This window comes from Octopus bimaculoides, chromosome 15 (genome assembly GCF_046866305.1).
Source record: "Octopus bimaculoides isolate indiv1 chromosome 15, ASM4686630v1, whole genome shotgun sequence".
Taxonomy (NCBI): Eukaryota; Metazoa; Mollusca; class Cephalopoda; order Octopoda; family Octopodidae; genus Octopus; species Octopus bimaculoides.
In genome coordinates, this window is record NC_142942.1 from 405,001 (window position 1) to 419,274 (window position 14,274).

The 14,274-nt window shown below is 35.1% G+C and overlaps 2 protein-coding genes across 10 annotated transcripts in view; one reads left to right on the forward strand and one right to left on the reverse strand.

Moving 5' to 3' along the window:
* The window catches only part of LOC128249500 (uncharacterized), a 30,577-nt gene extending 28,579 nt beyond the window's left edge, over positions 1–1,998 (reverse strand). The window contains exon 1 of one of the 5 annotated variants that reach the window (XM_089363361.1): positions 1,851–1,998. The gene's annotated coding sequence lies outside the window, so the exon portion shown is untranslated. Of the gene's footprint in view, positions 1–514; positions 869–907; positions 1,060–1,136; positions 1,394–1,850 lie in introns of those variants that run through there. The other 4 variants (XM_089363364.1, XM_089363360.1, XM_089363362.1 and 1 more) reach the window with 4 other exon arrangements.
* A 10,215-nt stretch (positions 1,999–12,213) lies between these two features.
* LOC106883948 (methyl-CpG-binding domain protein 2) overlaps positions 12,214–14,274 on the forward strand; it is a 32,018-nt gene continuing 29,957 nt past the window's right edge. For 2 of the 5 annotated variants that reach the window (XM_014935106.3, XM_014935113.3), the window contains exon 1: positions 12,235–12,533. In XM_014935106.3, coding sequence (XP_014790592.1) covers positions 12,439–12,533 — 95 coding nt within the window. In that variant the 5' untranslated portion in view covers positions 12,235–12,438. Of the gene's footprint in view, positions 12,534–14,274 lie in introns of all 5 variants that reach the window. The other 3 variants (XM_014935126.3, XR_016244407.1, XM_089363365.1) reach the window with 3 other exon arrangements.

A 14,274-nucleotide genomic window follows, 5' to 3' on the forward strand; every position in this document is an offset into this window, starting at 1 on the left:
AAAAATATGATACAAGGGAGATGACTCTTAAATATCTAACAACAGTAAAAGAGGAAAGTTATTGAAACATGAAGCTTAGTTTTTAATTAATGAAAATTTTACTTCTTCACTTTTGAAAAGATAGCATAAACACTAGGAAACTCTCACCTTTATCTGAGTGAGAAAAAGAGCAATAGATTATAAACATATATTAAAAGATAAAAATTTAGAAAAAAAAATGAATATTAGTTTTATCTTGGACATACATAGCCCTATGTGTAAACTCAAAACTAACGCGAATAAAAATAATACACAATTTAGATTTGAGCCAATGAAAGAAAACAAACGTTATTTAAATATATATATTTTTTTTTTTTTAAGGGAAAATCAGCAATACTTCATTCAACTAAATTATCTGACAGATCCATATTTAATATTTTTTAAGTACAAAACAACAGGTGAGCTTTCACATTACAGTCAGAAAGAAAACAAACACTATGCAAACACGTCAATAAATGTTCTAAGGAATACGTACATTTAATAATGTGTTTTTAAAAATAAAATATATAATAGCATCAAATAAATACTAAACAAAGATAATATTGTTTAATCCAATATTATTCTTATGGGAGTTGCAAACAGAATTTCTTCATTCGTCGCGTGTACAAATTTGTTAACTTTGTTATCTAGAAATTTTATACAGTTGGATATTTTATACTTGCAACACATTATCACATACACAAATTTGAGACATAATTGTATGAGACAAATTGTTGTTATCGTTAGAAAATTTTATGATATTCGTGTTTCTTTTGAGTTTATGGTTGTAATTTGAAGCATCACCGAATTAAAATGAATAGCATTTGATCCGTATAGAAGTAAATCCAATAAACTATTGTTGTACAGGCGACGATATATGAAATCCTACATGTGTATTCTTTTAATGGTTTCAGTTCGTAGATTCTTTCAAGATGACGGCCGTAAAACTATCGTTGAAAATAATTACAGCTAATTTTTTTGAACTACTTGGTTTGAAAGATTGACTCTACGTCCAAGACTTCGTTCTGCTCGAGCAAAGTAAACAGGGGCTACACAATACTTTATAAAAACACGATATATAAAAACAATAGAAATAACAATAATAATACATAACGAACCAACGAGGGAGTTGCTACTTGACTGCTGTCATATTTCTCAATTCCCACCTTACCGTCCTTCAAAAGGAAAGACATTTTAAACTGGATATATATGACAGGATAGTCATGGCTACAATAATTTTGATTCTGGCGCATTTATTTCAAGACAAGTTTCATCTATTAAGGCTGACTTGAGAGAATCTAACACACCTGCAGACAACACACACACACATATATTAAAAGTGGGGAAGGCCGGTTAATGGGATTACCTTAGGTTTCCCGTCCATAAACCCTTTATGGACGGGAAACCTAAGGTAATCCCATAAACCGGCCTTCCCATTTTTAATATATACTGCTCTACATCTTAGAGTGTGCTTCTTTCGGATCTGTTTTTTACAAACGATATATATATATATATATATATATATATATATATATATATATATATATATATATATATATATATATATATATATATATATATGTATATATATAGTCCACCAATAATTTATATATATATCCTGGTTGATTTGAACACTTGCTTAAAGGAGTTCAGGATACAATCGCATTGAATTGAAAGCAAATTTCTAATATTCTTATAATTAAGGCTCAACTAAATAATAGTAATAAAATATTTAGTTAACATGTGAAAGGATAGATTTCTTTGAATTAAATTTTTTTTTTAATTCTTATAAAGACACAACACAAACGATTCAAAATACAAAGGATCATTACCATTCAATAAGAACTGGCAGGAAATAAGAGTATATTAAAAAAGCTTCTCAAACATACTCTAAAAAGGAACCAAAAGTGATTAAAGTTGGTTTGAATATTTAGAGAAGGGGAGATAACTATGACGAAATGCGCGAAAATGTGCGTCAGTTTATTTTAATTTTTAAGTCGTCTCAAATTTATTTATTTCGAAGGGACACACGCATACGTCATATACATACATACTAACATTATATACATATGTACATATGCATGAAAGTATCTAATACTATTTTTCAAAGATTCAAAACTTCAAAGGAATTTGTTTGAGAGAAAACTGGTTTAGAACTTTTTTACACTTGATTTAAATGTGAATATACATATTTTGAGAAGTATATATTAGCGGTACAGGCAGTATTAATACCGAGAGGTAATATTTATTCTCACTTAAACGTGGATGTTCAGCTAGAACAAACTTCACCGCGATAGATACCATTAGAGAAACTCTCATATAGGCTTTTGGTGCAATGTGCACGCTTGTTTATATCGTTAGCCGGGAGATAAATCCCCACTAATTCAGCGGCGAGACCACTAGATCACGTGATTTTGATCTTCCTTTGTCTCATCGGTGTGATCTAGTGATCTTGGCGCTGAAGCTCGTGGGGATTTACCCCTCCGCTTGCGATTTGAACAAGCTTTCATTTTGCACCAAAAGACTTTATGAGAGTTTCTTGCATGGTGATACTGCAGTAAAGTTTGTTCAAACAGAACATCTACGTTTAAGTGGGATTAAATTTGAGAAATGTATTTCCTTTCAAATAACTCAGTAAAATTTAACCTTCACTTTTACTTGATTATCAATCACAGTTTATACCAATCCTGTTTCGCAAAAGTCGGAATATCTTGTAAGAGAAAGGCAAGATATTTAACTTTCAACGATGGGTATGAAAAACATTAACAGAAAATGTAAACATCATATAAAACATTAAAAAATATATATGTATTTTATAAAATTATTTAATAGTGCTGCACGTAAAAATTATAAAGTTAATACCGTAAATTGTAGCGTGATAAATGAATGATGAGTTTGATGCAGAGGGAGGGCCGATCCTTAATAATTTCGAGATCATAGAGCACTGATACTAAATGCAGATAACGAATTTTCTTCAGACAAATCACTTCACAAAGTACCAACAATGGTTTCTTTTTTAACAAAGAGTTTGCGTTTCTTGGTCAATGGTTCGTCATCACTCTCATCACACACATCATCACCATCTGTCTCACGCGTTCTCTCTCTCTCTCTCTCTCTCTCTCACTCTGCTGTTATCAACAAAAACATTGTCTTCTGTTTCTTCTGACGTTGTCTTCTGTGACATCTGTTTCGCATGTTCCCTGAATTATACGATGAAAATCACTTGCCTTGAAACGACCAAAATCGTTTTCTATTTCCATGTACAGAAACGTATTGCCAATTATTGGCTTCTATGGTAGTCTTCGATAACTCCCATGCTGCTACTGAATTGAATATAGCAGATTTGAGGTTGTAGTTCTTGATGTTATTGGGTGTTTTCAGTCCTTGTGTATCTTCTCTAAGAGTTTCCGCTTTTGTGACTACGAACCCTTCTTCGAAACATCTTCGTCGGCTTCAATTATATCTCGAACCATTGGCTGGATCGTGCAGATAACACTGGGTGGCAAGAACATGCATCCTATTTTACCATCAACTAGGGGGAACACCTAGGTGAGCAGTTGCATTGTTAAAAACTAATGACGTCTTCATCTCATCAGTAGAAACATTAGGATTTTCCTGGCATTACGCATATCTTTCGTTTCAGGCATTAAATGAAAAATATACAAGTTGAACCTCAATTTTTTTGAATGGTAGTAATGCTCTGATCGCTGGTACATGTACTCTTTCAAAATACGCTGACGTTGTTACCTCTCACGACCGATAACTTTGAAAGGAATTTAACGTCCGCATTCGCGCAACACATCATCATAAACTGTTCTTTGCGACTAGGTGTGTAGGCATCATTGTTAAAAGCTTGGCGATTGCAAGTTAATTGCTACCAATGTAGTAGAATTTCGCTACCATTATACGCTTCGGAAATTAAAAGTTCTTTTTTCTTCCTAAATAGTTCGGTTTCCCCGGTTTGTCTGCTTCCTGATTCACCATGGGCAATTTTATTACCTATTTCGTAACGATTTGTCATACCTACTTGTCACTAGCTTCGAAACTTTTGTTCCATATATGTTCAGCTAACCTGGGAAGAGCACTTTCAATTTCTGCATCCCCCCCCCCCAGACGACCTAATCTTCAGGAAACTTGAATGTTTGGTCAATGTCAAACTCTTCCCAGACTTCCGCGACCAAGCTGCTTTGCCCAAACGGTTTGGGGGTTTAGGCCTGCACAAGTGCTCGTCTTTATCTCTTCCCTGTTTTCTTTCTTCCATCCATGCTTGCTCCTATTTGGTAGGCAACATCCTCTCCTCTCCAAAATAGACTAATTCCAACAGGGAAATGGATGAAGCTCTATCACACTGGAGAGAGCTGGGTTTGTCAGTTCCGATTACAATGGAGGATAGACGGAAACAGAAAATATGGGACTATCTACGTTCAGATGCCACTTTCAACTCTCTCCTTGATCAATCTGATCAATTTTCAAGGTGTCCCCTACTTTCAGCTAGTGCAAAATTTTCAGGGACTGGGCTGATGCCCTGCCTGTGGTCAACATTGGAGGTCTACTCAGTGTGGATGAACTCTGCATCTCCATGGAAACTGACGCCAGTAGGAGACTGAGATGCCGCTGTGGTAGGCCTCTCAACCCCACAGGTCTTCACGGTCTGTCTTGCCGCCTAAATGTTGGTCGCTTCACTCGTTACACCGAGCTAAAACTAATCATGAAGTGAGCCCTGGCTCTGATTAATATCCCCTCAATTCTAGAGCTGTGGGAGTTATTCAGAAGTGATGGAAAGAGATCAGATGGTCTTACCCTTTCAATTGGGATTCCACAGTCTGCGACTCTTTTGCTCCCTCTCACATCCTGGATACTGCAATTAATGGGAGGGTCACTGCTTCCGTAGCTGACCGGAAGAAAACTCTGAAGTATCGGGACCTAACAGTGAACTATCTCTTCCAACCGGTGGCGTTTGAGACGTTCGGAGGCACTGAGTCACTAACCGCGAAGTTCTTGGCAGCTTGCCTCACCGAGGTGTCAGGTGATGTCCGTGAGGGCGCTTGGTTTTCCCAACGTCTTAGTCTCGCCATCGCCCATGGTAACACTGCGAGCGTCTGGCTTGCTTCAGTAGGTTCTGTTAAACCTTGTGGTGTGAAACCAGTTGCTGTGATGAGAAAAAGAAATCCCCACAAATAGTTTCAATACAGTTTTAACAGAAAGATTAGCAAGAATTAGATGAAAGTTCTCCGGTAATTTTCTCTCATGTAAATAAATGTTTATGTTAATTTAAAAATTCGCCAGTAAAATCTTATAAAATGACAATGCTCTAAAAGATGTACATGTTTATCTAATATAATAAATGCGGAAACTAATTTCTGTGTGTCAGTGTGTCACACTTAGATACTCTTACTATTCCTCATGATGGGGTGAGAGTAATAGGCATAGAGACGGTGAGAGCAGTGGCGAAGACAGATAGAGAGAGAGAGAGAGAGAGAGAGAGAGAGCGAGAGAGAGAGAGAGAGAGAGAGAGAAAGAAATAAAAAGAGAGGGAGAAAAAGAGAGACAAAGAAATTTAGTGAGAGTGATGATGTTTTATTAAAAGTAGTAGTGTCGATGGTAGTAATAATATAAGAGAGAGAAATAGGGGGGTATGTGAGAGACAGAGGGAGATGATGTACAACTTTGTTTAAGCATGTCTTTTTGACAGAAATTCCTGTCGCCAACACTATCATTTTTGTTTTATTTTTTACTTTCTTTAATACAAACGCAGACACGCACACACACAATACACTTTAATTGAAATAAAGTTTACTCCAAATTAAACATATCTAATATAATAAATATGAATGCCAGTGTGTCATACTTTTTTGAACTTTAAAAAATCCTTTCTACTGGAAGCACAAGGCCTCAGATTTTGGGGGAAGGGATTAAGTCGACTACATCGACCTCAGTACGTAACTGGTACTAATTTTATCGACCTCGAAAGGATGTAAGGCAGAATCGGCTTCAGCGGAATTCGAACTCAAAACCTAACGGCAGACGATATACCGCTAAACATTTCGCCCGGCTTGCTAATGATCCTATCAGCTCGACGCCTTAAAATAATTTAACAATCTCGACAATACTTAAACTCTTGAGATGTTTGTAACTAAAATATCTCAGAAATAGTATGTTTTATCTTCATTTCTTTTTGCATGTTCATTTACAAACTTACCTTCGGCAGTACAGGACAATTTTTTGTGATATTTGAACCTCTGTTTAAACGATTAAACACAATTTTTTTGGTTATTTCTTGAAGAAAAAATACATGGCTTCCGTGACGTTAACACACATACAGAATTCACACACATATAATGAATGTCATGGCGTGTCAATCAACACAAACACACGTCCCCTATCTGTGACCATATACACAAACATAGTCTTCGCGATCTCTAAGAAAAAAAAAAGGAAAGAAAAACGTCGACTTTTTGACGTACATAATATTTTAATAATTTAGAAATATTTTTAACTGAATGTAATTTATCATCCGGAGTTCGTTAATTTCCGTATTTTTTTTTTATTTACTTTTGTTTTAAAGTGAAAGAGAGGAGAAAATGAAAGATGTATGTACGTGTATATGAAATTGACGAGAGGGAGAAAGAGGAAGAGAGAGTGAGTGAAGGGGTGCGTTGTCATGTATACGTACTTACATCGATATATATATGCGGTGTGTGTGTGAGAGAGAGAGAATATGTGTTCTCATATATGTGTAAGTGGCACACACACACACTCTCTCTCTCTCACACACACACCTGCATTCCATATACACGTTCATACATCTTTCACTTTCTCTTCTCTTTCACTTTAAAACAAAAGTAACAGGTGATTCTCAGGATAAAAATTGTTAAAAGAAAAATTCTACTTCTGTAAATTGATTACTATTGTTTGGATAGTTCCAATTAAATAAGTCCAGAAGTTAGATTAAATATATATACATGCATAGTTACCATGAATTCCAAACTGGTAACCAATTCCGTGAATACTTCACCGGGCAACGCTGGGTAGTAAGTCTAGTATAATATAAATGTGAATGTCAGTGTGTCACACTTTTTCAACTTTACTCTTAGAGGCCGTAGCACAACATATCATACCATTTTGGAATCAGGTTTACTCCGTGTGTAAATTAAAACATTCCGGGCCGAATCCGGACCCACAATCCTGAAATTTTGGATTCCCAAGTTTTCATTACTGTGATTGTTTTTGGCGATTTTTTTACGTGACTTTTTGCGACGAATGTGGGATATGATTCTGGTGGAAGCAACTGCAACAAATTCTCCAAAACAAGTCAGAGATCTGTTTACAGATCTTCCCATTCAGGGTCAGTTGCTTGAACGCTGCCCTAAGCTAGTATATTATATATGAAAATAAAAATAAGTTACAATATATTTTTTTCAACATCATACTTTTCACAACATTCTTCACCGAAGCGTCAACCTCTAAATGACTTATAAGCTCTTGGCATTGCTGGCGGCATCGCCTGACACCTAGCTGCCAGGCGATGCCTTGAGAGTGCTTGGCTCTTCCAACGCCCTTAGCCTCATCATTGCCCATGATAATACCACGAGCGTGTTGGATTGCTTCAGTACGTTCCGTTGAATCTTATGATGTACAAACAATGGAAGCACTTAATGTTGAATTAATGTATTTTTTCTTTCGTCCTGTTTTTTCAGTTTTTTCTTTCTTCCCTCGTGTTAGTGTTTTCTTCAGTTTGGGATTTGTATTTTAATGCGGTTTCGTGTTATATATGTAATTATTAAATAATCTAAATTATTAAAGACTTATACAACAAATTAGTTAAAATTTTGGTAGGATTCACATATTACTTTTCCTAAAATAGAAAGCTGAAGGGATCTTTTTTAAAACGGGGGCCACATTTTTCATTAATGTTTTACGTAGTGTTTTTGGTACCGAAAGACTTTCAAACTTCGTATACTTATCTATTTTGTGTTATAGAACAGAAAAATATTTTTGTATTCGAATTTATTTCATGTAAAAAATTGTCTTATTTCGATAATTTTAACCAATCACTGACAAGTATTCAGTTGTTTATATTTACTCCTTTGGCTGATTAAGCGTATTTAATTTCCATAGCTTCGTTTTATTTGCTTTTTTCATTTTCTTTTTTTTTCTTCGTTTTATTTGCTTTTTTCTTTTTAAATTTACTGTTTAACCCTAACCCTATCACCGATAGAACTGTTTCAGAATCGTTTGTTTATGTAGTCGGCGCTTAATGTATATCGGCTGAATGGACGTCAGTGATTGGTTGAAATTACAGAAATACGACGACTTTAACATGGAATAACTTAGGGATTTCTTTTTTTTTAAAGAAGACTAAGAGAAAAAGATGTTTTATATGACACATTCTACCAGTGTTCCAAGTTTCAAAGTGTTTCGTTAATGAAAAATGTGGCCCCCGTTTTAAAAAAGATCCGGCTGAAGGATGCGTAATCCGTGAACAAAAATTTCAGAGCAAACTATTCTGCATAGTGCTTATTTTCAGTATGCAGTGGGTAACCATGATGAAATGTTTAATCTGGCGTCTTAATCTTTGTTTCTGTGTGTGTATTATCAAATCTGGAAACGAAGTATGGCAAGATAATGCAAGAGCAAAATATTATCCAGAAAATCAACTTCTGTTAATAAATTTTAACGAATTTATACCAGGAATGGCTGTGTGGTTAAGAAGCTCGTTTTGCGACCACGTAGGTTGGGGTTCAGTCCCACTGCGCGGCACCTTAAGCAAGTCAATGACTTCTACTATAGCTCCAAGCCGACCAATGCCTTGTGAGAAAGTTTGGTAGCCTTAAACTGCATTGAAGACCGGTGTGTGTATACATACATACATCTTTTATATTTAACTTGTTTCAGTCATTGGACAGAGGCCATTCTGGGGGCACCGCTTTATATGATTTTAGCCAAATGAATCAACCCCGGTTTCTTTTGCCGTACCCATTAAATTACGAGAATGAAAACAAACCAGTGTCGGTTGTCGAGTGGTGATAGGAGACAAACGCAGACATAACAACACATACACGCACGACAGGCTTCTTTCAGTTTCCGTCAACCGAATCCAGTCACAAGGCTTTGGTGGTCCCGGGACTATAGTAGTTGAAACTTGCCCAAGATGCAAGCGGTGGAACTGAAACTAGAACCATGTACTTGGGAAGCAAACTTCTTACCACACAGTCACGGTTTGGAGAGAAGATATTCCCCTCATAAAACATGAGTCTCCTGGGCCATGAACAACGCCACCAGCCCATAGGGAGCATGTATTTTACACCCATATTTTATACAAAGAGAGTGCCTTCTCTCGATATAGCTCGTACAACGTACTGTCTTTCCATGTTCAAATGTACATGAACATGTTAAATATGGCTGAACAATTATATCTCATTTAACACTGCTTAGTGCACCTCTAATTAATTTGTCCTAGTTTGACAAAGCTTTTCGCACATCAGTAAATGTACCATCTCAGCGGCCAAGAATGAGGTTTTATAGTGGGTCAACAGCACTCGGACAATCGGCATTTGTCTGATGGAATAGAATTATTTCCACATGTATTTGACCACAACATGAACCAGAGGAAGAATTTTGTCAATCCTGACAACTCTCATACATGCAATGTTCTTTTGGATTCATGTCTAGAAAAAAACTGATGCAGTTGATTGGTACATCTGAAGAATGTTTCAGTAGTTATTTGAAAGAGAATTAGAACAGATCACACTAGCGTAGCTAGCGTGTGTGCCACCCGGGGCGGCCCTTCAGTTTACCTCCCCCGGGCCCACACAGAAATACATATTGACGACAGCAGACCCAAAAGTGGTGCCACGCGGGGAGGACTACCCCCTCTTCCTCCTTCTAGCCACGCTAGTGCACATATATGTGTATAATGATATTCGAGCGTTTGAAAAAAGTGATAGCTATTTGGGTTCTGTAACTGTTTTTAATTCAAGGATTTGTTGTTTCGTAATGTAAAATTACTTCGATTTGCTGTAAATTATGGTGGTTGGCACAAATTATTTTACCAATTTTTTCTTCCTAGAATGTCAAACCTTTGGAAATCTTCCCCTACTCAAGTTTTCTCTTTGTTCCTCGAAATATCGATTGACAGGTACCTAAATTGCATTGACCTCGTGAGTCACTAGAGTAGTGAGGGTTTTTTAACTGTATAGTTATCAAATTAGCCACTCCCTTAAACGTGTCATACTTTCGACTACAGCAAACACTCGTATATAAAGTGGTCGTCCTTTTCGCTCCGCACACCTCACGCTCCATTATTACAGTGAGTCTCTGTGGCACTTCAAGCAGAACCTTAAAAGTGGGAAGGGATCTATTTTAAAACGGGGCCACATTTTTCATTAACGAAACACTTTGAAACTTGGAACACTGGTAGAATGTGTCATATAAAACATCTTTTTCTCTTAGTCTTCTTAAAAAAAAAAGAAATCCATAAATTATTCCATGTTAAAGTTGTCGTATTTCTGTAATTTCAACCAATCACTGACGTCCATTCAGCCGATATACATTAAGTGCCGACTACATAAACAAACGATTCTGAAACAATTAACCCTAACCCTAGGGTTAGGGTTAGGGTTAAAGCAAATTTAAAATGAAAAAAGCAAATAAAACGAAGAATCGTTTGTTTATGTAGTCGGCACTTAATGTATATCGGCTGAATGGACGTCAGTGATTGGTTGAAATTATCGAAATAAGACAATTTTTTACATGAAATAAATTCGAATACAAAAATATTTTTCTGTTCTATAACACAAAATAGATAAGTATACGAAGTTTGAAAGTCTTTCGGTACCAAAAACACTATGTAAAACATTAATGAAAAATGTGGCCCCCGTTTTAAAAAAGATCCAAAATTTCTTGTTACGGTATTATTATAGATATCAATTTTCCAAACTAAGAAATCTTCCAATCTGTGTTATACCTACCTACCTAAACGTACACATACACAAAAATACATAAATCTAAGCTACTCAGATGGGGTGGGGGGGGGGGATTACGGAAATTGCCGAACGTTTAGTTTTGATAGAATTTCTTCGAAAGATAACCCCAATATAATAGAATAATTTCGATTTTATTTCATCAAGAGCTTCTAGGCTGTTTCGCAGTTCAAATCTCCCATGACCTCTTCCCATCTTAAAAGAAATTCTGATATGCACTAAAAATATCCCAAAAGGCAGAGAAGCCGAACTGGCCCGAAAGATTGCCGCTTAAAACACTCGTGTAAGAAAAGTCACATTTAATTTGATAAGAGAAAAGGGGCAGAATTCTGGTTTAAGCACCTCATATAACCAACCCCTGGGATCATTTTGGAATTTTCAGAAAATTTTTGCGAATTTGTGTTGTACGCACGGAATCCATAAGATTATGAGAAAAAAAAAGTTTTTTTCTAATTTTTCGAAATCCTCCCCAACCCCATAAATCCTAAAATTTCCACTTTCTTGAACTTATTTTTTTCAGAGTTAAAAATACGGACAATACAAATTTTTTGCTTAAATCCCAGCATCCTTGGGGAGAAAATTGTCGAAAAACATCAATACATGTCAGAGTGACAAAGAAACATGGTGGTCGTAGGATGTGCTAAAAACAACAGCTAAATCGCCCTAAAATCACATATTTTTTTTCTTTTTTGCATAATCGTATGAATTCTCGTGTGTAGAAAACAAATTCGCAAACATTTCCAGACAATTCCAAAAAATAAAAATGCTATTAGGGGTTATATAGGTGCTTAAACCAGAATTCTGCCGAAATAAGCATGAACGTCATACAATCACATAACAGTAATGAATGAAGTAAGCCTTCACAAGGCCGCAGTCTCTGAAGAACGTAAAGAAATAAAGTTAGGGAGGGGGAGAAGAGCTACTAATTTTTTTAATATTATACACATTGAACTTTAAAAAAAATTAGTATATATGTAAATATTTAGAAATTATTTTTAAAATATTGATGTCTATAATATTAATTGTTAATTTTTTTTTCTGAAATCATTTTCTGGTATGTGCGGAGTTATATTAATCTTCCTCTTTTACTTTCTACCGATGAAAACAAAGACTACAAATGACCAGCAATGAAAATAATGTCACTTCCGGTTTTACAAAAGTTCACTTCCTCTCTTTGTTTCTTTTATTTTCCTCTCTCCTTCTTTAGTGGGAAGAGAGGGGGAATTAGAAAGAAAACGAGAGTGTGGGGAGATAGAAAGAGACAGAGAGGAAAGGAACAGTATAAAGATAAAGAGAGAGAAGATAAAGTATAGTCAGAAAGAGAGAGGGAGAAAAGAAAGAAATAGTGTAAAGACGGAGAGAGAAAGAATGAGAAAAGCTGAGTGATTGAAAGTAAGAGGAAGTGTGTGTGTATGTGTGTGTGTCGAAAGATAAAAAGATGGACTGCGTTGGACTACCTTCTGGCTGGAAAAGAGAAGAAGTGGTTAGGAAATCTGGTCTGTCTGCTGGGAAAACTGATGTCTATTATTATAGGTTTGATTCAACCTTATTGCTGCATCCAAATAAGATGACTTATTTTGAAATATTTTGATTTAAATTTTTGAAATATATATCTGGTGTCCAAAAACCTATGGAGGGGAAAACTCATCCACATGTTTATATATTTTTTTACTTGGTACACAATGTATATATATATATATTTATATATATATATATATATATATATATATACATATATCGTGCGTATATATATTTTGTATGATTTTCACGACAACCAAGTAGTTGTCCGGTTGCTTTATTATATATATATATTCTGTTGTTTTAATTAGTTTCAATAACATTTACATTTGCTTCTAAAGATTACGTTAAAATTCTATTTTTATTCTGAATTACCAACCCAACATCAATTATACTTACCGACCGTAATAACAGCAGGTCCGCTCATTCGAACCCGATCCTATTCCTTATTTTATTGTTCCTGTTTGATAATTGATGTAGTAATGAAGATTAAATTCTATCTCACTCATTTCTTACATTCTCAACATGAAAAATTTTCCATTAATTGTGATTGTTGTGATATTTTATTTTACGATCTATCATTTTTATTACATGTTAAGAAACGGTTACTAATTAGTGAAGTGTGTTTTATGTAGTAGAAGAAATCAACTATTAACAAAACGGGATTGATTCTGAGTTGGGACTATTTCAGCTAATTTTATTGATAAAATAATGATTATCACAACTTAATGATTATATTTAAGAAACAATTATGTATTTAATTGCTAGTCTGATGGTACAGTTAGTTGATAGCGACACCGGCAGTATATAAATCGTCTTTTGGATTATTTATATTTATGTTTAAATATTACTGGGATCGGTTTTATTTTTTTAAAAATCCATTTCATAAACAACAATAATATTTTGGATTCATTTCGATTGACTTCACTACATCTAAGACAAACTGCCTTGCAAAAATCAAAAAATTATAGCGAGTACCGCGGTTTTCAACACTAGCGAGTTGATAATCCGGTTTCTATTGCCGGCTGTTATTAGTTCATTTATGTCGCTGATTTAAAGTATGAGCATCAGTCATAGTGTCTCACTTCTCCTGAGACTGCTGCGAGAAATTAGTTATTTAACGAATTTTTGACCCTCTTCACTCTGATTTCGAATTTCATAGATCTACCAGAATTTCTAACATAAGTGATAAAGCGGAATTAATTCGTTCGGCTTTACCAGTGGTTCTCAACCGTTCTTTTATCTGTGGACTCCTTCGATTATTATTTGTGTTTCACACACATTAACTCATTAGCTCCCATGGTCTTTTTTTTTTTAGGGCCAGAAGGATAATCCATCATATTTCTGCAACACCTGTATTTTTCTGAGATATCTTTATTTAGTCACCAAGACTGGAGTGCCTTTCAAATGTTGTAATAATTTTTTTTTTATATATATTTAGTATCAGATAAAGTTGTATAAAAGATTTTTTAGTAATAAATCAAATTAGAAAAAAACTGGGCACTAATGGGTGGAACTGTGTAAAGCGTTAGAAAAAGAAACTTGGCTCTTTCTTCCAATAAATACATCGAAATCAAAATTTTTTCTTGGACTCTTAATATACTGTGTGTACCCATTGCTTGCTTGCATCCCTAGAGTCATATGGAACCTGGTTGAGAAGCATTGGATTATCGTCATTATGAAACTGGTGTTTGAAACAAATTAACTTAAAATTTTGGTGGGAAATTTTAACTAGATTACTTTAAAACCCGAGATT